Genomic DNA, 25,104 nt, shown 5'->3' with positions numbered 1-25,104 from the left:
GAATACTTCTGGATCAGTGGGCTTATCTGTGTAGACATGGAAGCAACATCACCTAGAGGTCTTTTGTTGATAAATGTTATCATGTAATTAACATCGTACTGCTGCTCCCCTCTGGACAACCTCTATTTATCAACAAACTTCAGGCTTATAATATTATCACACCTTCCTTCCCCATTTGGGACTCAGGCCACGCCATCTTCAACAATGGAATTACCTACGAGGCCAGTGACTGGCTTAGGCTATGTCTGCTATCCCTCCGCTACTGCCTATACACCAACAAATGAGAATGGAAATTTACGAATTGTTTCCAAAGATAACCTTAGCTCTGACTATGAATATAAGAGGCAAAACAGCTGGGTGGTTCTGCCAATAAAACTGCAAGTTTGGGGGAGTTCCCTGGTGGCTCAGCAGGATAAGGATCTGGCGGTGTCACTGCTGTGGCTCAGGCGCAATCCCTGACCCCGGAACTTCCACGTGCAGCCAAAAAGAAAGAGAGAGAGAGAGAGAGAGAGAGAGAGAGAGAGAGAAAGCTTCAAGTTTTGGGTGACAGGTCTGTAAGATCTCCAAAACCAAACATGGCCCAAGGGTGGGAAGGTAAGAAGGGTCAAAAAGAAGGCGTTCTTTGGTGGTGTTAGGGGACAGCCAGCACAAGTGTAAACACAGGCAGTTTGGTTAATATTACCTTTCACTACAGCCATGATCGCACTCTCCTGTAAAGGCGTCTTAAAAGAGTCAAACCCAAAGACCTTCTTCAACGTGCTCCGGACGCGACGCTCAGGGTCAAAAGGGTGGGTGCTCATCTTACCAATAGACAGTGGCCAAATGTTAAGGCAAAGGTGATGATCCTATGGTTGCAACAAGAACCCCCTGTTCTGCTTTTCAAAGACTGCTTATTTTTTCTGAGTAAAAATTTGCTTTTTTTCTTTTTTTGACCAGACTCCTGGCATGTGGAACATCCCTGGTCAATAATCAAATCTGAGCTGCAGCTGCAACCTACGCTACAGCTGAGGCAAAGCAGGATCCTTAACCCACTGCGCCACGGCAGGAACTAAATTTGCTTTGTTACACTCGAACGATATATTATTTTCAAGAAATATAGCTCCGGGTGAACAGCCTCCAGCAATACATTCCTAGGTAAATGACATCTCCATTCTTACGCTCAGTGAAAATAACACATCGAACTATGCCAGGCCCCAGCATAGCACAGAGCTGGAAATTAGATCACGAGAAGAAGCACAAATGTCTTCGGAAGGATTTGGAGGAAGTGGAATTATTTTTCTATGACCCACCCTTTGCTCTACAAGCACAGCCATGAGGACCACTCTTCCCCCCAGGACCCCGACACCTTCTTCCCAACCCCCAGAGGAAAGCTCTTCCTTCATCCTCCTCTGAGCCTCAGATTCGCTCTTTTCTCCCTTCCCCAGCCAAAGCCTCCCTCTCTTCACCCCAAGATATCAGAGCCGGCAGTGGGCTCCCAGGGGCGAAGGGCTCTTGTCGGGCCGCTGCTGCCCACGGGCTCGGGAACTACTCGAAGACCCCCATAACCCTCAGGTAACCCTGAGAAGCCAAACCGCTGGGACTGCAATGTCAGGTAAAACCCACTTAATCCTGAATCCGTCTCGCAGTGATGACGTTCTGCCGGCGCGGGGATGAGGGGCGGAGCCAAGCGCGGAAACGGCCTTTTTGATTGGTTCTCTGTCTGAAACAGGCGCGGGGTCTCCTGGGATCCGGAAGAAGTCGCCTTTCTGCACGGAAGTCGGCTTTTTGGAGTCATAGAAGTGAGGCGCGCCGGGTGTGCGGGAATAAGATGGCGGGGAAGAAGAATGTCCTGTCGTCTCTGGCAGTTTATGCGGAAGATTCAGAGCCCGAGTCTGACGGCGAAGCTGGAGTGGAAACGGCAGGCAGCGCGGCTGGTGAGTAGGGAGCTAGAAGGGGGGAAATCGGGTGTCTGCCCTGAATGATGCTTCCCTAATAGGGCGGGAGGGAAAGAGGGAGTCTTTGTGCCCCAAGCATCGGGCGCCGGAGCCCCGGAGGGTGCTCAGGGTCCTGGGCTAGACCGAGCGTTAGATGCTCTTTTGTAAGAATGGACCGTCTCCTTCTGTTGATTCGATTATCCTGTCGGAACCTATTGAAAGTCTTCTCCGTACTGGGCATCATACCGGGGAGAAGGGTGGACCAAGGGTGGAGAGGATCCAAGGCTTCTGAACCACTGCATATTTTGTCCGGGCTTATTGTTTGGTGGAGGAGAGCGAAACTTTTAATTAGTAATGTACCCTAGACGTGTCTCGGAGCTTTTAAAATGACACGCATCCGGTCTCCACTGTCAAAGAGAGTAATTCTGTACATCTGGGGAAGGATCTGAGCATTTGCGAGCTTTCCAAGGCTCCTTGGTGATTCCATTACTTTGTGAGTTGTCAAAGCCCACCAGTGATTTTGTTGCCCTGCTCAGGTTGAGAATCACGTTACTAGGAAGTGAGAGCAGATTTTTATGGCAGTATAGAGAGGCAGCAAATTACCCAGTGTATCTGGACCTTGGTTTCCTCATCTGGAAAGTGAGGGAGGATTTGGCCTCGTTTAGCTTCTCATAGTTTTGTGTGGTCTTTGCCTGTCAGGAGGCTCTCTGGTGGTTTCTTGGTAATTTGTATTGTTTGGGGGGGGGTTGCTGATGTTTGGGGTTTTTTTTAAACATAGAAAGAGATTTTGTTTCTCAAGTAGGTATAAATGGGGAACCTCTCGAGGTGGCCCCTGTTCAAGGTCCTGTTCCTAGGGGAGGACATTTGAGTCCTGATCTTGTAAGAAAAGACAAGTTCATTGGTGCCTGGGATACAAGGTAGACATATGCAGATCGAAAGAGATGCTTGACGTGGTACAATAGTTCAGAGAAGGGAAGGCTTCCGTTGGCATAATGGATGGCTTGGAAGCACTGGAAATGGAATTTAATGTTACTCGGTGTTCTTCCCTGTTCTTGTAAGGAATTCATACTCTAAAGGTAGTAACTTTCCCCAAAGCGGAATCTGGGCCTAAGGTCATTTAGGTTTTCTTTTGATCTTCGGAAATAATCCTGGCCACTCAAATCACCCAAGTGTTTCCTTGCGTTCTTTTCCCCATTCATTTTTTTTTTTTTTTCCCCTTCTGTTTAAGAGGAGAAAGGCGGGTTGGTATCTGAAGCCTATGGAGAGGATGATTTTTCTCGCCTCGGGGGTGACGAAGATGGTTATGAAGAAGAAGAGGATGAGAACAGCAAGCAGTCGGTAAGGACATCTGTTCCCAAATCGAAAGCTGTTCAAAGCACCATTTCATTTGTCAGAAACTCTGACCTGTCCCGACTGTGTTCCACTTCGTGCCTAATTTCACTGTCACCCACCCACCACCAGACACCACACTTTCGTTTGTTTGTTTGTTTAGTGTCAGTTGAGGAAGCTGGGTTGGATATCAGTTGTTCTATTCGAAAACAACTTGTTCTATTTGGTGTCACCCGAACCATTTTGTATAAACCTTTGACTTGCAATTTGGGGGGAAAGATAGTGGACACTCTTATTCACCCCAGACATCAGTGGGTGTTTTATGTTGGTTTTCCCCTTTTAGATAAGTTACTCCATTTGTAACCGTGCGTTCATCCTAATTGGTGTGTCATTTATCTCTGCAATCAACTCTTATTATTTTTAATCTTGGTTGGGGCTCATTCAAATCTTTCAGCTTATTAAAAGATTAGGAAGGAGTTCGCCTGTGGTGCAGAGGGTTAAGGATCCAGCATTGTCACTGCAGTGGCTTGGGTTGCTGCTGTGGCACGGTTCGATTCCTGACCCAAGGACTTCTACATGCTGTGGGTACAGCCAAAAAAAAAAAAAAAAAAAAAAAAAAAAAGATTAGGAAGGATGGTTATTTTGTTTTATTTACAGTTCGGTTCTTCTTAACTACTTTCTCGACTTTTTAACTTGGCACCTCTTATCAGTGTTCTTGATCACAGTCTGGCTGAAAGTTTAGTACGTGCGAATAAAGAAAAGAGGATTTGTGTCTTAATTAACCAAAAGGACTTTAAGTGCACTGTCACCTGAGCATCATGAGCCAGAATTTATTTTATTTATTTTTATTTTTTTGTCTTTTTGCCATTTCTTGGGCCGCTCCCGCGGTATATGGAGGTTCCCAGGCTAGGGGTCTAATCAGAGCTGTAGCCACCGGCCTACACCAGAGCCACAGCAACGCGGGATCCGAGCCGCGTCTGTGACCTACACCACAGCTCACGGCAACGCCGGATCATTAACCCACTGAGCAAGGGCAGGGATCACACCCGCAACCTCATGGTTCCTAGTCGGATTCGTTAACCACTGCACCATGACGGGAACTCCCAGAATTTAAATTTTTGGAGAAAAATAAGAATTCCAGCTGATGCTTAACACAAAGACATACAAAGTTGAACTAGATATAAAATCTGGCTATTTAGCAACAGCTTTAATTAAGACACTCAATGTACTTTATTACTTGTATCAAAATTTTGTTACCCATTGATAAATGTTAGCATTAAAATGCCTTACAAATTAAACAAAAAATGCATTTTGTAGTTTATATTCTTTTGAAAGGTATTTTTATCCCCTTAAACCCCCTCCCCCCATTATTGCTGATAATTCAGAATTGACTGAAATTGTTTAGAAAAGTTTTGTGGGTTGTTTTGCTTTCCTGACTTTTCTTAAGTGCATACATACTGGCTTAACATCTGCAACTACTTTCTTCAGCAAATTTACATAATGTGTTTTTGAAGTATTATTCCACATATGCTTTGCATAGACTTTTCATCATATTTAAGCTTTATTTCATATTTTAGTAAAATCTTCCCATCCAATCCCAAAATAGACATTCTAAAATGTGATTGTATTTGGCTGAATCTCTGATTATTTGGCCTGATGGGTTTCATTTTGAGAACATGGGAATTGTATTTAAAACCTGTGGCTCACTGACACCTTGCAGGAAAATTCAATCTCAAAGCCATCAGCATAGTTCAGATTTCTCAGGTGATGTTTATGTTAACGTCTGGAGTGCTATTTCATTTGGGGTTAAAGTGTAGCTCGACTGAAAAAAGTTTCAAATGAAGCTGAATTTTTTTCCCCGTGTGTGATTATGGCTCCCGTGCACTGGGGGGTGCTGGATAGTGGAACGGATATGGACATAGCGACCTAACAGGGAGCTGATCTTTGACCTTCATTAGCGTTCAGTGGACTGGTGGGTTAGCTCGTGTGAGGCCAGGGCACGCTTGAAGAAAATGCCTTGCCCATGTGGCACTTTATGCCAGGCAGGCCATCTGGATAAGGAACAAGGCTGGGTAGAACTGGTCAGTGACCGTTCTCTGAAAGCCTGGATGGAGGCAGAGCCCACTCAGCTGGGACCAGGACAGGCCGGCCATTGCCCTTCAGTCCTGCCTTCCCCAGGTCCCTTGCCCGCCCTGGTTGGGTGACGCCTACCTTCCGGCTCTTCGTGTTGGCGCAGATGTGGGGTGGAAGCTCTGGGGTACAGCGCGTGGGGGTCATGCTCTGGCAGTGACCGATGTTGCAAGAGATCTGGGTCTGATGTGTTTGCGCGTGAAAGTCAAGGAGAAAAGTTCCTATTCTTGGTTTGAAATAATTGGTATTTCATGGGAACCGCTATGCCTGTGTTAGTCTCCGGGGCCTGGTCTTACTCTTCTCAAGCGCGTTGCACCCTTTTTCCACTTTTGTGCGTGTGGTTTTTAATCTCAGGCGTTTTCAATAACGTGGATGACGGCACTGCCGGAGTAACGACTTTGAGCGGCCGATGTCCTTTTCCACCCCCAGAACATCTGTTTTTCGCCTCCTCTTTCTCTCGAGCCTGGGTTGGATGGTGTGGGAGGGGCTCTTGGTGGGACAACCCAGGCCGGGTGTATTTGCTCCAACCCCTAGTTATGCATGTGAGACCCTCAGGCCCGCTCCTTTAAGCTTAATCCTCTAAATTCTTTGTCTTGTAGGAAGATGACGATTCAGAGACTGAAAAACCTGAGGCTGATGACCCAAAGGTATTTGGTGTTGGCTGCGGTGGGGTGGCTGGATGCGAGCAAGGCGTTTTAACATTATGGCTCAGTTCATATGTCTGGTCAAGGTCCGTCCCACTAACATACTGTGTAACCGTGTGTAAATTTTCTGGGAGAAGCCCAGCTTTAAAAGAACCTTGGAGACCACGCTGGAATGTCCTGAGGCAGCTGGGTTTCCTGCCTTCCCGATAATGCCATTTCTCCAGACTAGAGAGGCGAGAGGCTTGGTTGAGTGCCGAGACCCACCTATGCTCTGAATCCAGGTGGGCTCTGTGGGGTCACTGCCCCTACAGGTGGGTTAGGTGTGGGAATGTTTTTAGAATCAGGACAGCCTGGTGTCCTGTGGGCTCTCTTTAGTCATCTAGACGAGAAGAGGGGCTTGGAGGGCCAAAGTGAGGCTTCTCCCAGCTCTTGGGGATGCTGAGCCTAAGCCTTGTGTTTCCAGGCTTGTGCCCTTCCACTCTCGGGTAAGCCACGCAGAATGGTTTGTTCTGAAACTGTATAGTTATTTCTTCTTACAGTTCCCTCCAGTAGCAGCTGAGAGTAACTCGAATACCCTTGACCCCTCTCGGGGTGAAGGTTAAGACCCCTACCCCCCTGCGCTGGGGAGGCCATTGTACCACATGCTGGGCATCAGTACACACGTGCCTGTGGAGGAAGCATCCTTTAGGGCACAAACTTCTTTTTTTCCAAAGAGAAAGACGAATTCCGTCATTCTGGGCCTGGGGAATAGGGACCAAGTTTTATGACTTAAAAAGTGCTTTAAAGCCAGCTGAGGTCTTTAAGATGACCTAGCGGGATTTAGGAAAACTCTCCCCAGTTATAATCTGAAATTGTGGTATATCCAAAGACATAGCATGAGCTGTTCCAATTCTGAACTGATTCTGTGTTTGGCCTAGAGCTGTGTGCAGCCATTGAAGGAACCCCACGCAGGGCTGTGGATGGTGCAGATAAGAAACCATTTTCCCCAAGAAAGAAAGTGTAGGCACCAGGAGAAAGAAAAAAATGGTGTCCTAGGAAGTATGAGTCCTTTTTGATGCCTAGTGAGGGACCCAGGCTTAAAACCCATCTGAGGAGCCAGTGTTGTAGCATAGGTCGCAGCTGAGGCTCCCAGTTCCTGGCCTGGGAGTGTCCATGTGCTGCAGGTGCATCCCCTAAAGGGGGGAGAACCCATCCAAGCGTTACTAGCAGAAGGGTAGACCCGTGGCCTGGATCAGGGATGGTCACAGCTCTGCTTGGGTTTGCAGAAGGGCAATGGTCCGTAGTGTTTGTATCTGGTCGTCTGTCTTAGTATTTGGAGAGGGTGGGCCTTAGAGCCTGTGCATAAAATAAGCCTCAAGAGTCGCCAGGTGTCAGGGCTTCAGCTGTGGACAGAAAAGAGGATTCCTGGCACCAGAAGCCTTTGTGTGTACGGTTGCTGGACTGTGTGTGAATCCAGAGCCTCCTGGGAGGTTGGCAGAGAGCAGGGTGTGTGCCCTTCACTGTCAGCCCTTCTGGAATGCAGTGGTACAAAGAGCAGACCCCTGGGGGTGACATGCCTGTGTGAGAGAGGAAGAGCAGGGCAGAATCGGGAAGTTGGGGAATTTGTGTTCAGCCTCCCCTCTCTCGGTCCACATGAAGATTGACTAATGTGCTTTCCTGTATTTCATTCAGTTTGAATTTCCAGTCTGACCGTGGAATGAAAAGTCCTCATGGAATAATTTCTGTTCCTGTTAGAAAGCCCTCAGAAATTAGAATGTGAGGAGTTCCCTGGTGGCTCAGTGGGTTAAGGATCCAGCATTGTCATTGCTGTGTCTCGGGTTGCTGCTGTGGCTTGGATTTGATCCCCGGCCTGAGAACTTTGACTTTTGCTGCAGGCCTGGCCAAAAAAAAAAGAAAAAAAGAGCAGAACTCAAAACCCAACCTTCAAAGTAACTTGGCATAGTTCTCGTGGAGGTGAGCGTGGAGGGGTCAGACAGCTGGCCAGCTCAGGTATCCCCCAGCCCCCAGTGGCTAGCAGAGGCCCACCAGGGGTCAGAAAGATGGCGAGTCCTCATGGCATCTCCGAGGACTAGAAACGGGCCCCGGCATGAGTTTTGTGTGCTCCTCGTGCTTGGTCCTGGCCCTGGCTTCCTCTCCTGCCTGAGCCGGCATCACACTGCCTTCCAGGTCTCAGCCTCCCCCTCAAACCCCTCTCGAGCCTCCCCCTATTCTGGAACGTTTCTGGTACATTCAAGTTTTATTTCACTTGATATTTAACAATATTTTGGGAGTTCTCATTGTGGTTCAGCAGTAACGAACCCGACTAGTATACATGAGGATGCGGGTTCAATCCTGGCCTCACTCGGTCGGTTGAGGATCCAGTGTTGCTGTGAGCTGTGGTGTAGTTCACAGATTTGGCCTGGATCTGGCGTTGCTGTGGCTGTGGCTGTGGCCAGCAGCTGTAGCTCCAGTTCAACCCCTAGCCTGGGAACTTCCATATGCTGCAGGTGCAGCCCTAAAAAGACCAAAAACAAACAAAAAAAAATCCAATACTTTGTATTCTAAACCCTTGATTTTGCATATTTTTGCCTTAAGCATGTGAAGTTTCTAACAATGGGTTGTGTCGCTGGAGGTGTTTATTTTGTTAGCAAACGGATTGATGTCATAACTCTCCTTTCCACGAGATGGCACTCCCTCCTATTTTGGTTTTTTAAGATCTGCTTTTAATTTTTGACTATAGCAGTTCTCAAAACATTTCCGTTTCTTTACCCAAGTGAAAACTAGGATTCCAGAATTTCCTGCTGTGGCACAACAGGTTAAGGATCTGGCATTGTCTTTTCCGTGGCAGTGCAGGTGTGATTCCCAGCCCAGTGCAGTGGGTTAAGGATCCAGTTGCTGCCACCCTGGTGTGAGAACTTCCACGTGCCACGAGTGCAGCCAAAGACAAACAAACAAAACTGGGATCCCTAAAAGCTTTTGTTTGTTCTGGTTTTATCTCTTGATATTTTAAATATTTATTTTAAAATAACAAACTTTTTACATGTTAACGTAAATTTTTTTTTTTTTTGTCTTTTTGTCTTTTTTTTTTTTTTTTTTAAGGGCTGTACCTGCGGCATATGGAGGTTCCCAGGCTAGGGGTCGAATCAGAGCTGTAGCCGCTGGCCTACCCCATAGCCACAACAACTTGGGATCCAAGCCGCGTCTGCAGCCTTCACCACAGCTCACAGCAACACTGGATCCTTAACCCACTGGGCGAGGCCAGGGAGCGAACCCGCAACCTCATGGTGTCTAGTTGGGTTCATTAACCACTGAGCCACAACGGGAACTCCATAAATAACTTTTTTATGGGAAATGTCTTTCTGAAACCAAAAAAAAAAAAAAAAAAAAAGGTTAGAACAGAAAATGGCACAGATTTATCATTTTACAAGTCTCCTTAATGTCTCATGTCTAGCTGAATAGGCAGCTAGATTCTCACAGTTGCTTGTGTGTTCTCTCTGCTGTGATGTGTTGTTTTGTTTTTGCGGGGTTTTGGGGCCACGTGTGCAGCAGGTGGACGTTCTCAGGCCAGGGATCAAACACACCACAACAGCAACGATGCTGGGTCCTTAACCCATTGCACCACAAGGAAACTCATACAATATGTTGTTTCGGTTGAAGTATTTTGAAGAAACTCTGGCTTCATACAGACAGGTTATTCTGAAAAAGGGGCGTGTTTCAACAGTCCTTGAAACACTTTTGGTTGTTCCTCTGACACTTCATCAAAACTCAACAGGTGGTGGTTTGCTAAAGGTTAGTTGCAAGGAGAATGTGAATCTTTGTCAGTGAGCTTTTTGTACTCTGCTTTGTTAAAGCCTGCGGGTCTCTCGCACTTTAAACAGCTTTTGCGTATATGTGATATTATATCCTCAGAAGCTAGTGATTTGGATAATGTTTATTCACTGAGTTATGCAGATCTTAGACACGTTGGCACATTTTGTTCTGTAGTATCCAAAATAAATCTTATTTGTTAGTGACCTTACTGACCTCATCAGACAAGGCAATAAGTATCAGAAAGCTGTCCTGCTGGAGTTCCTGTCATGGCGCAGCAGAAACGAATCCGACTAGGAACCATGAGGTTTGATCCCTGGCCTTGTACAGTGGGTTAAGGATCCGGCATTGCCATAAGCTGCGGTGCAGGTCCCAGATGCGGCTCGGATCTGGCGTTGCTGTGGCTATGGTATAGGCCAGTGGCTATAGCTCCGATTGGACCCCTAGCCTGGGAACCTCCACATGCCGCAGATGCGGCCCTAAAAAGCAAAAAAGAACAAAGAAGGCTGACGTGCTTGTGGGAAGTGTGTGTTTTCCCAAATTCTAATTTGTGCTGAAGAACTTGAATTTTATCACTGCCTATAAATAGTATGAGAGAGTTTTCCTTGAAATGATGGCCTTCGTTTTTAAGAAAATGCTTGCCAACTACATAAAGCTGAATAACCATAGTTTGCCTGTCCGTCCTCTAAGTAAAAATGACGTCCCATGAAGAAAGCCGCCAGTTCGGCTTGCAACTCAACCACACAAAATGCGAAAGATGTACTCAAGGGTCAAAGGTAATCGTTTTTACTGCTTCACCAAGGATGTTCTTAAGTGACATTGGCTTTTTTTTTTTTTTTTTTTTTTTTTTTTTTTTTTTTTTTTTTGCTTTTTAGGGCCACACCTGTGGCCTATGGAGGTTCCCAGGCTAGGGGTCGAATCTGAGCTACAGCTGCCAGCCTACACCACAGCCACAGCAACGCCAGATCCAAGCCGAGTCTGCAACCTACACCACGGCTCACGGCAACACCAGATTCCCGACCCACTGATTGAAGCCAGGGGTTGAACCTGCGTCCCCATGGATACTAGTCGGATTCATCTCCGCTGCTCCACAAGGGGAACTCCTCTTTTGTTTTACAGAGAGTATGACTCCTGATAAATTTGTTGCTGCTGCCCTGACTTTTTCTAGAGGGCCAACAGGTTTACCCACTGCTGCTCCTGTAGGTGTTCACACAGTGAACGGGGCAGGTCATGTCTTGGTGTCCTGCAGAGGGTTTTGACCTTGCAGGCCCCCAGGAATCCACAGATCAACTTGGAGAACCGCTCTTCTTGAAAAACAAAAACCTTGGTCGGTCTTATTAACCGATAACTGTTCCCCTTGCTCTGTACGAATCCACGAGGCTGTCAGCCCTGTGGGCAGGAGCCGCGTTGGGGTTGGTGGAGCATCCTCAGGACGAGGCAGCCCAGCAGCTGGAGAAGTCGGCTCTGGAGTGGGAGGCCCGGGTTTGGAGCCCAGCCCTCCTTGGGGAGTTCCCTCAGCCTCGGTGTTGGCGTCATAGTCAAATCTGCCTCACTTGTTTCATGAGGATTGAATGAGTCAGTGTAACAAAGACTTAGCTTAATAGCATCTGGCATGTCTGTGTCGTAGCGACCAGTCCCCTCTCTGCTCACCTCCCAGGCTGGTCACACATGTCACTGGGACTGTTTCGAGCTATTGGATTCTGTCCCCTCCCCCCACTTTTTAGGGCTGCACCTGCAGCATGTGGAAGTTCCCAGGCCAGGGATCAAATCAGAGCTGCAGCTGCCGGCCTACACCACAGCCACGGCAATGCCGGATCCACTGAGCAAGGCCAGGGGTCGAACCTGCATCCCTGTGGATACTAGTCAGGTACTTAACATGCTGGGAGGACTCTGCATTTTAAACTGGTGTGTGCCCAGAGGAGAGCTTAGTGGGGAGAGGACATAAAACCCTGGCCTGTGAGTTTTGAGAAGGAGCCAGGAGAGGGAGGACTGGGCAGTGCTGTCTGGTGCTTCCAGGTCTGGTGAGGGAAGAGCAGCCCCTGCAGAACTCGAGCGACGCCTAGGAAGACGTTGACCTTCACACCCCAGACAGCGGCCCATCGATTCCGACCCAAAGTGGGTCGAGCTGCCGCAGAAGGTAGTGAGTTGTTTTTTTTTTTTTTTGGCTGTGCCCGAGGCAAGTAAAATTCCCAGGTCAGGGATCAAACCCACACCACAGCAGTGACAATGCCAGGTCCTTAACCCACGGAGCCACCAGGGAACTCCTCTGGGCCTTTTAAGAAACCATTTGTTAGAAATGTCCTAAAAGAAATGAGGAGGGAGTTCCCGTCGTGGCGCAGCAGAAACGAATCTGACTAGGAACCACGAGGTTGCGGGTTCGATCCCTGGCCTCGCTCAGTGGGTTAAGGATCCAGCGCTGCCATGAACTGTGGTGTAGGTCGCAGATGAGGCTCAGATCTGGCATTGCTGTGGCTCTGGCATAGGCCGGCAGCAACAGCTCTGATTAGACCCCTAGCCTAGGAACCTCCATGTGCCGCGAGTGTGGCCCTAGAAAAACACACACAAAAAAGAAAGAAAGAAAAGAAATGCGTCTTAGCAAAGGACCTGGCATTTTGGATAAGCAGAGTTGAGTGTTCTCTGGCTCTGTTATCTGTTGTCTTTTTTTTTTTTTTTTTTTTTTGAAGTTTTAAATCTGTTCGCTTTTGAAAGTGCACATGTAGAACGCAAAGACTGGAGATTGCCCTTATTTTTATCCCTCTGATGTCTGGGGTTACCTATGAGTGTAAAAGTCCCGCATTTGGGAGTTTGAGAGAGAATGAGAACTCCAGACCCACCTCTGTAAGGAGCCTTTGGTCCTGACCCATCAGCCTGGGGTGGTAGGGATCTGGCTTTGCTGAGTTTGCCCTAAACTAGAGAAAAGGAGCTTGGGGGTGGGGGGGTGGGGGTGAGCAAAACAGTATTTCAGGAAAACAGAAGGCTTCTCAGCTCTTCAGGAAGCATCCCAACCCAGATGCTCCGGTTACTCAACAGAAGGTGGCGCTGCTGCCCCAGGGACAGTCAGACTAGGAGTGGCCTCTCGGCTCCTCGCCGCAGGAGCAGGGGGCCCAAAGGCCCAAGTGTTTCCTCCATCCGTTTGCCCTTGGCCCCTGAGCTTCCTTCCCACCCCATCCTTTGTCCTTGTTTCACCTCGGTTGCCCGGGAACTCTTCCCCTTGTTTATTTTTTTGCCCACTCCCATGGTTCCTGTGGATGAAGGTCTTTCCACTCCCTCGCTGTCGCTGACACACTCTTCCTTTGCACACAATCGGGGGCACTGATGAGCTGGCACGAGCCAGCTGGAGCCGCCCGCTGCCTGCTCACGAGGAGGCCCTGCTTCCCTGCTGCGCAGGGTGGGCTCGCCCCCCACCGCCCTGGCGCTGCGATCCAGGCTTTGACCCAGGGCAGGAATCGTCCTGGCCCCAGGAGCAAACATCTGTCAAAACAAAATAAGTGTCTCCGGGTCAGGGCGGTGGCATCGGGTGGGGAAAAACTCTTCTGGCATTTTTAAAAGGCGTGTACAACCCCAATTCAAAGAAAACATGTAAAAATATTTTTGAGCCCCCAAAGTAGTGCAGAAATGCAGAGGTCACACCTCGGAGCCGGTCTGCTGGGCTGGAGCCGGAAGCCCTGGGCTGAGCACGCCGACGCGGCTTCCCGGCGCGGCTTCCCTGCATCGGGAGGACAACAGGCCTGTCGCTTAAACCCCGCCCAGCCCCTCTGAAGTCAGGGCTGTGCCGGCCACTGTCCCAGGCACCCGTGGCCCTGATAGAGGACAGTTCGGAACATGTGTCCCTCAGCCTCCAGCGCAGCCACGAGCAGCACTCGGCCTCCTCCGCAAAGCGGAGTCTGACCCTGTGCCCTTGTCCTGGACGGCGGCAGTCACCCCAGTTGCTCCATTGATGGCACCCTCGGGGTCTCAGGAGCGTTTCCCGGCTCCCAGGCCAATAGAAACACCGAGCGATTCTGTTTCTAAGTCATTTGCTCCAAACAGTCAGCATCGCTGTCTCCTCAACTGACCAGCCCCTTGAAAAAATAATACATAAATCAGCGAGGTAGCTGACAGGTGCCAGACGGTGCTGTTTCCCTTGAAATTGTGAAGTATCGCGGTGCCTTTGTGGGGTACCTGGGTGCCACGATGGGCAGCCTGGGCACTGCACTGGTAGGTGGTCTTAGAGGTCCAGGGTGTGGGGCCTCGTGGGGCCTCGTCGGTCCTCGGTCACCCGCCGCAGGAGGCCTGGCTCCGCAGAGAGAAGGGGCCTTGCCTTTGGCGCTTTTGTGCACCTGCCTTCCCTCAGGAAGGCCAGCATCTAGGTTGTGTGCTATTAATTTACACAGCGTGGAGCTGAAGGGTTTGCCGTGGGCAGAACGGACTCACTGATCCCACACGTCTTCCCTCCAGTCCCTCTGCGGGCCCCACGTTGTGACTGAGCTTTTAAGGTATCCGAATCAAAGATCTGGAGACTGAATGCTGTTTCCCAGCTGTTTATTGTTGACCATCAGTCGGTAGGTAGAAGCTTCAGGGCCTGGCAGCCAGTCTCCGCCTGGCCATGTGTGGAAAGAGGCTCCCAAGCACCGGCCCCCTTTCTCAAGATGGTACAGAATGAGACACTGTCCTGTCATGGCTTTGTCTGTGTTTGCTGCACCTCCAGGACGCTGGAGGTCAGAAAAAGAGATGCTAAGCTTTTCACAAACAGGCAGCACAGGGCCCTGCTCGTCCTGGAGGCTGCTTCGGGGGGCAGGCTGTGTGGTGTGTCCCTTTCCAGCCAGCGGAGACGGGCTGTGTGCCCGTGCTTGGCGAGCCTCTGGAGCACCCTCGCTTGTGGGACGTTGCACTGAGAATTCTTTCTCAGGATGGCGCAGCAGTGCTTACCCTGTCAGAGCTTAAACTTGGCCCTTTTCTTAGAGGTCTTTGACGTGGAAAGGGCCTTACGGTACGGTGTTTCTGGTGGTTTATCCTATCTAGCGGTTTTCGTTTTGTTTTTTTTTTTCATATCCTGCATGTTTTATTGTCACATTTTTTCTGGTGGTTTATCCTATCTAGCGGTTTTCGTTTTGTTTTTTTTTTTTTTTTTTCATATCCTGCATGTTTTATTGTCACATTATCAGAGCAAGATTATTTCAAAAAAAAAAAAAAATCACCTCGTTCCATGATCCTAAAAGTGCTGCCGTTTTCACGCTTTCTTCCATCTTGGCAGGTTTGTCTGTATAATGGAACACATGCTTTGCATCCAGTTTTGGTCTCATTTGTGTTAGAAACATCTTCACTGTGGCTGTAGGCTGGGTAACGATAATAACATGACACAAATGAAACACTAACACTTAAGAATGATGCGGTGGGTTGTATTAAAACTGCCATAAGCGATTTGGGTCTCTGCCAAGCGACTTGGGTCTCTGCCGTGGCCCGGGTTTGATCCCTGGCCCAGGAACGTCCACATGCTGTGGGCGTGGCCAAAAACATTGCTCCAGGGAAGGTTTTTTGGTAATTTTTAAATACCTTCACGTGGGGGATGATAAAGAAAGGTTGAGATTCACCAGCTTTTGCTCTGGTAGGAATACCGGCCACTTTCTTTGCACCCTTTCGCTTAGTCCTTCTCATATTTTCCGCTGGCCAGCATAAAACCCAGAGTAAGTACATTATGGCAGTAAAAGAGGAGTATGTTCTTATAGCTGTTTTTGAATAAAATGCTGTATAGTTTCCTTCCAGGAAGATTTCTTGATGAATAGGAACTGTGCTGTCCTCTCTTTTTTTTTTGGCTTTTTTAGGTCCGCACCCGTGGCATATGGAGGTTCCCAGGCTAGGGGGCAAATGGAAGCTGCAGCTGCCGACCTACACCATAGCTCACAGCAACGCCAGATCCTTAACCCACTGAGCAAGGCCAGGGATCGAACCCGAAACCTCATGGTTACTAGTCAGATTCGTTTCTGCTGCACCACAATGGGAACTCCTGTGCTGTGCTTTTTACATGGGTTAAAAGAAAAACCTCTTCTTTTTTTTGGGCGGGGGGGTCTTTTTAGGGCCGCGCCCAGGGCGTATGGAAGTTCCCAGGCTGGGGGTCTAATCGGAGCTGTACCGCCAGCCTACACCACAGCCACAGCAACGCCAGATCCAAGCCATGCCTGCAACCTACACCACAGCTCATGGCAACACCGGATCCTTAACCCACTGAGCGAGGCCAGGGATCGAACCCACAACCTCATGGTTCCTAGTCAGATTCGTTAACCACTGAGCCACCAGGGGAACTCCAAAATACCTCACTTTAAAAAAAAAAAAATGTATTGGAATATAGTTGTTTTACAATGTTGTGTTAGTTTCAGGCATACAGCAAAGTGATTCAGTTACACCTATATCCAGTCTCAGATTCTTCGCCGTATAGGTTATTATGGGATATTGCAAATGGCTCCCTGTGCTATACAGTAGGCCCTCGTTGGTGATCTGTTTTGTATACAGTAGTGTGTATATGTTAATCCCAAACTCCTGATTAATCTCTCCCCCCGGAAATAACTCATTCTTTCAAACTTGAGTTCTCAGAGGCCCTTTGTGGCACCGTGGGCTAAGGATCCGGCCTTATCACTGCAGTGGCTCCGGTCGCTGCCGTGGTACAGATCCAGTCCCTGGTCCAGGAACCTCCGTGTGCCATGGCAGGGGGTGACCCAGAGAAAACCAAAAATGAGTTCTCATTGGAAGGCCCCTAGATTGACCCCGGAAGGGAGGGAGGGGGGCCGTAGGGTTTGGGATTTGGTAGCGTTTCTTGTGTATGCCTCCAGGCAATCTCTAGGCTAAGGACGGGGTGGCAGCACCCCTGCGTATATGATTAAGTCTGTAGGACCAGCCCTTCCGTTTGAGTCAACGCAGACATTACTCACTGGGGCACCATGGATTCTTGAGCTGTCTCCCCTGATCATTGCAGTTGAAAGGTGGTAGATCTGGCCACCTTCCCCTAAAGTCAAGAGTCTAATGCCTGCTTTGCCTGTGACCTGCTGCAGACTCATCCTCGGAGAGGAATTTTTCCTCCTTGGTCGTGCATGTCGGCTTCCCCAGCGGTTGCGCTTCATAGAAACCATTACTCTTTGCAGCCTCCTAGCCTCGGCGGGGGAGCTGAGACGTTGGGAAGTGGTATTCCTGGGCTTTGGAGTCAGGCTGGGGTTTGACTTCCAACATTGCCAGTTACAGGGCAAGAAGCTGCTTTGCTGTGTTTTGCCTCGGTTTACTCATCCGTAAGACGGGCGTGATAATGTCTGCCCCGTGCGATTGTCCTCAGGCTTGACTTGTGTGTGTGAGCTTTTAGTGAGTTCTCTTTAGGGTGTGAGACGGCGAATATGTGCTCAGTCCCGAGTCTTGGTTTTATTATCCTACCGGCCCCCGTGTTCCGCCTCCCACACCCCATGAGCCTTTGAGTGCTGATTAGGAAAAAGTAAAGTTACAGCATGACTCACCTAAGACCAGAGGAGGAAATGGCCCTTGACCATTGCTGGCGTGTGAGCCATCCACTCGTAACTTCTCACCGTTGTGGTGAGGCCTTTGAACTGTTGAAATCGCCCAGGCCTGTGTAACATTGGCATTTCCTTGCTCTCGCCGCAGTGAATGGCCAAGGGCCAGCTGGCCTTCTTCGGGCCTGGTCTTTAGCACGGCTGGGGTTGCCTGTGCAGTGCAGGTGACAGAATTTCCACGCCAGGGAGGACTCACCCAGCCCCAGGCTGGGATCTGTGAGTCTGTCGGTGGTGATGTGATCTGAGCATCAGACAGGAGGGCAGGCTGCGGAAGCGGCTCTGTTGTCCGGACTGAGAGAAATCCAAGGCAAGTCGTTCGTCTTGCCACCTTCCGAAGGCCTGGCTCCGTCCCGAGCCAAACACCCCTGGGAGGAATGTAATTGCTGGAAGTCGAGATCTCCTGCAAAGGGAAGACTGACCATTATTCTCCCTCTGACCACTCCCCCACCCACCCCACCCCCGGCTCCACCGCAGCTGCCAGCGGGGCCTTGACGGCACTTGCTCCCAGAAGCCCCCGCCCCTGCACGGTTCTGCGTCCGAGAAGGAGCCGCTGCGTGCCCAGTCCACCCGCCCATCAGCCGTACAAGCCCCAACATACTTCCTTCCCTTCAGGTCCAGATGCCACGGATTGCTAACCAAGGCGTGGCTGGAGCCTCCTTCCCCCGTTGGGATTTATCTTTTTGAAATGGGTGATGCAGAAGGCGAGCTCCCGTCCTTAGGGATCTGGCACGTCTCACCTTCGTTCTGTGGTTTTAATCCATGTCCTTTGCGACGCAGCTGAGTGATTTCTGGGTTTGACAGGCTTTTCCTTATGTGTATTCTTAACTCTGGAGTTAGGTGGGTTTTCCCCGAGCAGGGCCGTGGAGGTCCTGGCCTGCCCTCTGGCCCTGTAGCTGGTCGCTCCTCTTCCTACCAGTGTGTACATGAGAACTGGTCAGTACTTCCTCGCTCCGGGCTTCCTGCTGACTCCCTTCCATTCGCCCCGATGTTTGTTAATCTAACGCTGCAGCTTGGCACCTGCCTCCCAGGCAGGGTCATGCTTTTGTCACTTGGTGGCCTGTTGCCATGTGCCTCGTGGACTTTGCTGTCCTCCTCGGCCTCACAAAGCTGCCTCCTTCGCCCTCGTCGGGCTCCAAGCTCCCGCTCCCCACCCTCATCACAACTCAAAGTGTAGAGACACTGGGTTTGTGGAAAACCTTTCAGAAAGACGCTCAGCCTGGCCCCAGCCCTGAGCCCGGCCCAGGTCCTTGATGTGAGCGACCTCCGTGCCCAGACAAGCCCTCCCCCCGCTGACACCCCCCCACACCCGCCCCGAAGTCCCTCTCCGAACATCTGCTCCAGCTTTCAAGAAACTCAGCATCTCCGCGTGTCTGGAATAACATCTGAGGCTACACTCGACATAGTCCGATAACAAAGTCTCCCCTTGGGAAGCGGCTCGGGCCAGAGCCTTGGCTCCACGTGGCGTCTGGCTGGTTCCACGTGACGGCGTCGGCGCCGTGCTGAGCATGTGGGCATCGCTGGCGACAGAATTTCCAGAAACAGAAAGAGGCGGTTCCTGTCCCCCTCCCGCCTTTGCTTCGGTCGACAAGGCCGGTTCTAGAGCTGGTTTCATTTGTCTTGGCAGCCGCCTGTTTAACCCTTTCCTGTAGAAAGCGTCCCTGTGCGGGGAGCCAAGCCTTCCTGGCAGTGAGCTGAGCGTGGAGGCGAGTCCATTGCATCCGAAGTGGCCCCACCAACTTCCGCCCATTTTTCTGATAAGTTGCGTGTTTCCATCCCTGGCCAGCAGCCTGCCGTGGCAGTGGCCCAATCCTGACCAACAGGATACAACTGAAGGAAACGTGCTGGTGGCGGCTTGCTCCGGGCTCTTCTGGTGTGTGGGTAAAACAACCCGCGCTGGGCATCTCTGCCATGGGGGCCGTCCCGACTCGGCCCTGTGATCGCCGACTCCCCTGAGCCTGGAGGTACTGCCGGCTCTCCACCTGCACCCCTAACCATGTCTGTCAAAGCAGTCACTGTATTCTAGAGCTTGGGGGCTAGGTCGATGAAAGTTCCAGGATTGCTGCCTTCTTGGCAACCAAAGTGACTCACATGTGTCTCAGAAAACCTCTGAGTTTGACTGTCAGCTTGATCCCTTCCCGAGGGCTTCCTAGCGCACCAGGGCCTTCAGGCACACCAGTGGGCAGGATGTTGTGAGAGTTGATGAGACCTTCCACGGAAGTGTTAATACCTGAAATTATTCCTCTAGACGAGGTTTTGTTCAAATTTGTGTGTGTGTGGGGGCCATTGCCTGGCACATCATAACTGCTTGGTCAAGTTATTTGTGAACTAAGTAAATGAATGAGCTGCAGAACAATTCTTTTTGTCTTAAGATGAGGGGCAACAAGCTAGATTTGAGGGTTTTTAAATTCAGTGTGGGTGTCGTCCCCCCCAACACACCTTCCTGCTGTCCCACGTCAACCTTCATGGCAGCTCTGGTTCCTTTATTTATTTAAATCCTCTGCTGCCTCCCTTTTCTGAGTCCACACATTGAGACTGTGGACCTGAACAGGTTTGGAGCCTGCAGGTGATGGAGCTACGAAACCCTAAACTCAAGAGAATGCTGGTTAGAAAGGGGAAAGAGACAGAGAGAGAGAGAGAGAGAGAGAGGGAGAGAGGGAGGGAGGGAGGGAGAGAGAGAGAGAGAGAGTGTGTGTGTGTGTGTGTGTGTGCCCGCGCACATGCGCGTGCGTGCATGTGTGCGCATTTCTTGCTGTTTGAGCACCTGCTGCAGGCAGGGCACTGACTGTTGTGGGTGCCGGTGACTGGTAGGTAAGGCAGTCAGTGGGAGTGTAGAACAGGACAGATGCCCTCATTGGCTGGACGGGGGAAGGGTGGAGGAAGGCTTCCTTGACCGAGGCCTGATGTCTGAGTGGGGCTTGCTTGGCAAGAGTGGGGAGCGGGTGATCCAGGGAGAAGCTTTGCCCGGACCCTGAGTGGGGCAGGGAGGCCTCAAGCCCCAGTGGGGATTCAGTTTTAAGTGGGTGCTCTGCTCATGAGGTGAGATGTCCCTGGACTCGCTGAGTACTAGGCCAGTCCCAGGGCTGTGAGAACAGAAGGCATGGAAGTCTTTGTTTTGCACATCGGTCTCCCCAGCTGCCCCCTACTTTGAAGATGCAGGATTACATCATCATCCATCATCCATCAGAAGACCTGGTGTGCTGACGCCCCCAACTCGGGAGCAAAAGCGACCTTTAGATTGGGCGGAATCTAGGAGTTCCTATTGTGGTGCAGCGGAAACAAACCCAACTAGTATCCATGAGGATTCAGGTTCGATCCCTGGCCCCGCTTAGTGGGTCATGGATCCAGCAGTGCCGTGGCTGTGCTGTAGGTCACAGATGCGGCTCAGATCTCATGTTGCTGTGGCGTAGGCTGGCAACTGTAGCTCCGATTCAACCCCTAGCCTGGGAATTTCCATATGCCACGCGTGTGGCCCTGAAAGAAGAAAGAAAATAGATTTGGCAGAATCCAGCTGCCTTGGGCTCTGGTGCTTTGTCTCAGATTGGAAGCTGGACCTTTGCTTGTACTTCGTAGGGCTAGTTCCAGGAAGGATGGATGAAGCATTGTCAGCTGTAAATAAACCTGCATTCTGTCTCCCAGGGCCTGACTCCTCTGCTGGGTAAATCGCCCAGCTCAGGTGGCAGCTCATCCCGCTTCATGGTGCCGTATCGTTCTTACCTCCTTCCTGGGCTTCAACCAGAGTCTGGTGGCTGGACTTACATTCTCTACAGGGGGAACCACACTTCAGGAAGTTCCTGAGAACGAGGCCCCTGCATGGCTCTTGGGTTCTTAGAAATCTGGGACACAGCTGATTGAGAGACCAAAATTGTTGGGTCAGATCACAGTTCTCTGGGGACACCCCCCAGCCAGTAGCAGCCACCTGGCACCTGCGTGGTGGGGCCTGAGTGGAGCGTGGGGAGCTGGGGAGGGTGGACAGTCCGAAGAGGGAAGAGGAGGCCTCAGACTCTCTCTCCCCCCTTTGCCCTCGTCTCCCGTGGCTTCTTAGGAAGACGTGGGGTTTGTTTCGCCTTTTCTTCCCTTGTGTCTTCATTGGACTTGAACTAGAGATCGGAGACGCCTTCCCTGGTCTTTTCTCCCAGGAACTGCTGTGCGAGATGCTGTCCTAGGCAAGATGCTCTTTCCTCCTTCCTGAGGAGCAGGGGGAAGCGCTCAGCCTGCTGTGTCGGGGGCCTGTGTTGTCATACCCAGGTCTGTCTGGGTCTCGGGGCTCTGGGCTTCATGCCCCCGGCTGACGCAGCCAGCCAGCCAGCCATCTGGTAAAGAGATCTCCAGGCTGAGTTCATTAACTGCACATCCACCCGGCGGCCAGGGGCGTGGCGCCGTGCGAGTCCAGGCAGGTGTGCCAGACGTGTCTGTGTTCCGAAACACTGCTTTGGGGGAGAAAAGGACAGTAGGGGTTTCTCGTTGCTTCTCACTTGTATCCTCTTAACTGCTCCCTTCCTGCTCTTGAAGGACATACTGAGACGCTAACAGGTTTGGTAAAACCGGTTTCTTGAACCACTGGCCGTTTAGTGGTGTGTCTTCCTTCTTCTATCTCCTTAGCTTTGTCCTTTCATTTACTCCAACAAGTGTATTTTCTGACACCCTGGCTAGTTTCCAGGATAACTCTCACGGGTGCTGTGTTCACTAATGTGCTGCGTTTCTGGTATACAAGGCATGAGTGTCTCTCTGGGTCTGCGTTTTGAACGTGGACCCGCAGCCTCCCCCCAAGGCTGCTTTCATTGGGTGAAACTTGCCTCACTGGGCAGCTGAGCACAGATGGTTCTAAAAAGCATCTTTGGGGTGTTAGACACCTGTCTTCAGGTGCCCGCCAGGCACCCCAGCTCTCCTTTCTTTGCTGGGCTTTCTTTAGTGTCACTTAGAGTCCCGCATCCGACTCCACCGCAAGAACGTGTGACCCTGTGGCTCCAGACCCTTCATCGTGGGGCACAGTCAAGCCCTGCTCCTCAGGCTCAGGGCAGAGCATGGGGTTAAAGTGCTTTGGGAGCTGGAAGAACTTGGGTTGTTGGCTTTCTTCTTCGGGATGCCATGGTACCGTGCGCCGCAGGCCCGCCCCCAGCCCGTTCACAGCAGAGGGCAGAGGAATTCCACTCTAAAACAGAACGGAACGAGCTAGAGCCGCCCAGAGGCACAGCTTCCCGTTGTTGGATTCTCCAGGGCCTTAGAAAGTCACAGGGGTGCCTATGACACAAATGAGGGGTCTGAACAAGCAGAGATTCCCAAGTCTCTGCGAGAGACCTTCGTGCGGAATGCGTGGTTCCCGTCCGTGGAGGCCTGTTTATATGTTTGCCCTACAGGGGTCTCTGAAGGCGGGTGAATCTTCTCTCGCTTGGAGTTGGGTCTGTGGTCCTTGGTTGGCACTTTGCTTGAAGGAGCACGGAGCTGGATTCCACTGCTGGGAAAATGGGGCAGGGCTTGTTCGGGGGGGGGCGGGGGGCTGGGTTTGGGATTAAGAGGCCGAGGCTCCATGGACGCAGGGTGTGCTCTGGACACTCCCCACCCGTGTATGTGCACAGAAAAATAAAGACCAGTTGGGGAGTTCCTGTGTGGCTCAGCGGTTAACGAACCTGACTAGTATCCTTGAGGACGCGGGTTCGATCCCCGGCCTCGCTGAGTGGGTTAAGGATCCAGCATTGCCGTGAGCTGTGGTATAGGTCACAGACGTGGCTAGGATCTGATGTTGCTGTGGCCTAGGCTGGGGTCTACAGCTCTAATTGGACCCCTAGCCTGGCCACCTCCATATGCCGCAGGTATGGCCCTAAAAAGACAAAAAAACAAAAAGAAGACTAGACCAGTTGGCAAATTGAAACCAACTACCAGGGTTATCCTGGTTTTTTGCTTTTGTTTTTGTTTTTGTTTTTTTGGCATGTGTGAAAAGATAAAGTTTGGGGGAAATGAGGAGCCAGGCTAGAAAAGGAAAGACTGAAAAAAATGGAAAAACCTTCCTGTTTGTAATTCTGCCCCATCCTCTCTTCTCCCTGAGACGTGACTGAACAAAGCTCCCCTCTTGGGCTGGGCCGGGCGGGCCCTTGCGAAATGCAGGCATCCCTGCCTCTGCTGGGGGCACGCAGCCCAGGGAGCCTCACACCTTTTCATCTTACGGAGGAGCCCCTGGCGCGAGCAGATAGTTTCCCCTTTGAGGAGACTTGCCTGTTTGGTGACTAATTTCCTGTGCCTCTGAGCAGCCGCGGTAGAATTCCCACGTGGCCGTCGCGCCTCCTTCCCTGCGATTTGGGAGGGGGGCTGGGACTGCGGCCTTTGGGCGAGAATCCGAGGGCACCTCAAAGAGGTAGCCGTCCTGTCCAACCAGCCGAGTGGAGGACGCACCCAACTGATGTTTTCCCACAATTAGCACCTGGAAAGCTGTCCCCAAGAGGCAAGGTTTAAGGACCTTTACGCAGGCCCGTGTTTTGTCACTGCCACACTCTTTCACTTGGTTCCTCCGGAGTCCCCGCTACAAAGGGACTGTTGTGGAGACCGGCTCTCTGTGGAGCACCATCCAGCAGCTGGACGGTGCCAGCCTGCATTTGGCGCAGGCCTCGGGAGCGCCTCCTCTGCCCACCTGACTGGCGGGGGGCGGGGGGCAGCGGTTGCCAAGCAGCCCAGGTCGAATGAATAGCGCAGTGTTCCGAGGAATGAGGGGGTTTTGGCCTGTCCCGGAATCAGGAGGGACATTTGGGCGGAGGGGCCCGAGAGCTACTTCTCTGCTCTTGGGGTGGAGCCACAGGGGCTGGCGGGGAGGGCCTGGTGGCCTTCCTGCGCCTTTCTTTCTGAGACGTCATCTTGGCGTGACATCGCCCCGTGAGGGGTGCCCGAGCTCCGTGGCCGTTTCCACACGGCCATCTGGTCCAGAGTTGCTCCTGTCTTCCTCCTCCCTCCCTGAGCGAAGGGGGGGAACGTGAGAGCCGCGGCTTCGTGAGCACAGCTGCCGCCACTTTGATCGTCAGCGCGTTATTGCACCCGAGACCCCTGATCTCCCTGTGTCTGAGGGGCGCAGTTTCCCCAGAAATGGGGGAGACAGTACACTCGTGCCAGTGTGCGTTTGGGACGTAGGAACAAGGAAAGTGCCCTGGGGTGTGGCTGTAGCCGGGGCCATAGCCTCCTCCAGCTTGATTCGGTTTAGATGAAGCGTTTACTCTGAGCAGTGACTTGTAGAGCGGGTCCTGAAAGCCGTCTGCTGAGAAGCCTTTGCTCCTAGGTCTGTGCACACCACAGGCACCGAAGGACACGTGGAAGTGGGTGTCGACGGGGGTGGTTTGCATGAAGGGTCGGAGGAGGCGCTCCTTTGGAGAGAGCGTTAGCCGTTGTTAGGAGAGCTGCCAGGTGAGCCAGACAGCGGCTGCCTCCAAGCCCGGCCCCTGACCTGCCTGCTCCCAGGTTCCGTGAGCGCCCCCTTGGGATAATGTCTCTCTTTTTTTTTTTGCTTCAGCAAAATGTAAGAAAAATCCTTTGGGAGCATTCTCTTGTGCTTTGGTCTTGGGATTCTCATGTGATAAAGTAGCCACTCTTGCTTCCTGGGCACCAGGTAGAGGCACTGGTGTCCTGGGGCCGTGGGCATGGTCCAGGTGTGCTGGTGATGGATGGCTGGCATTTGCTGTCCTCGGCCCTGGGGGGTCCTGTGCTGCTGGAGGCCGTGGAGCAGAGACTGAAGCAGGTGCCTGGAGGTGCAGGGGTCGCAAGAGGCCCCCAAAGTATCAGCTCACTCTGGGGATGCTTTCA

The 25,104-nt window shown here is 51.3% G+C and overlaps 2 protein-coding genes and 1 long non-coding RNA gene across 9 annotated transcripts in view; 1 reads left to right on the top strand and 2 right to left on the bottom strand.

Annotated features, from left to right (window-relative positions):
- RECQL5 (RecQ like helicase 5) overlaps positions 1–1,637 on the bottom strand; it is a 37,811-nt gene extending 36,174 nt beyond the window's left edge. For 2 of the 4 annotated variants that reach the window (XM_084983578.1, XM_084983579.1), the window contains exons 1-2: positions 1,603–1,637; positions 683–845 (exon numbers count right to left, since the gene is read on the bottom strand). In XM_084983578.1, the coding sequence (XP_084839704.1) occupies positions 683–800 (118 nt within the window). In that variant the 5' untranslated portion in view covers positions 801–845; positions 1,603–1,637. Of the gene's footprint in view, positions 1–682; positions 846–1,455 lie in introns of all 4 variants that reach the window. The other 2 variants (XM_021066623.2, XM_021066624.2) reach the window with 1 other exon arrangement.
- A 153-nt stretch (positions 1,638–1,790) lies between these two features.
- SAP30BP (SAP30 binding protein) overlaps positions 1,791–25,104 on the top strand; it is a 36,944-nt gene continuing 13,630 nt past the window's right edge. For 2 of the 4 annotated variants that reach the window (XR_014820709.1, XM_003357968.5), the window contains exons 1-3: positions 1,791–1,913; positions 3,142–3,251; positions 5,972–6,019. Coding sequence is in view for 3 of the 4 variants with exons in the window: in XM_003357968.5 (XP_003358016.1) it covers positions 1,808–1,913; positions 3,142–3,251; positions 5,972–6,019 (264 nt within the window). In the remaining variant the exon portion in view is untranslated. The remainder of the gene's footprint in view (positions 1,914–3,141; positions 3,252–5,971; positions 6,020–25,104) is intronic. The other 2 variants (XM_003131203.6, XM_084983789.1) reach the window with 1 other exon arrangement.
- LOC146398011 (uncharacterized) lies at positions 14,307–18,564 on the bottom strand. The gene is made up of 2 exons (XR_014820836.1): positions 18,066–18,564; positions 14,307–17,728 (listed from the first exon to the last, which is right to left on the bottom strand). It is a non-coding gene; the product is annotated as an uncharacterized LOC146398011 (long non-coding RNA).

The sequence above is a fragment of the Sus scrofa genome, chromosome 12 (assembly GCF_054392235.1).
Source record: "Sus scrofa isolate SSC_HxYL_T2T_F1_AM1 chromosome 12, Sscrofa_HxYL_maternal_Yorkshire_Landrace_v2.0, whole genome shotgun sequence".
NCBI classification, from domain to species: domain Eukaryota; kingdom Metazoa; phylum Chordata; class Mammalia; order Artiodactyla; family Suidae; genus Sus; species Sus scrofa.
The sequence above is the reverse complement of the archived record's forward strand: the minus strand, read 5'-3'. Positions and strand labels throughout refer to the sequence as shown.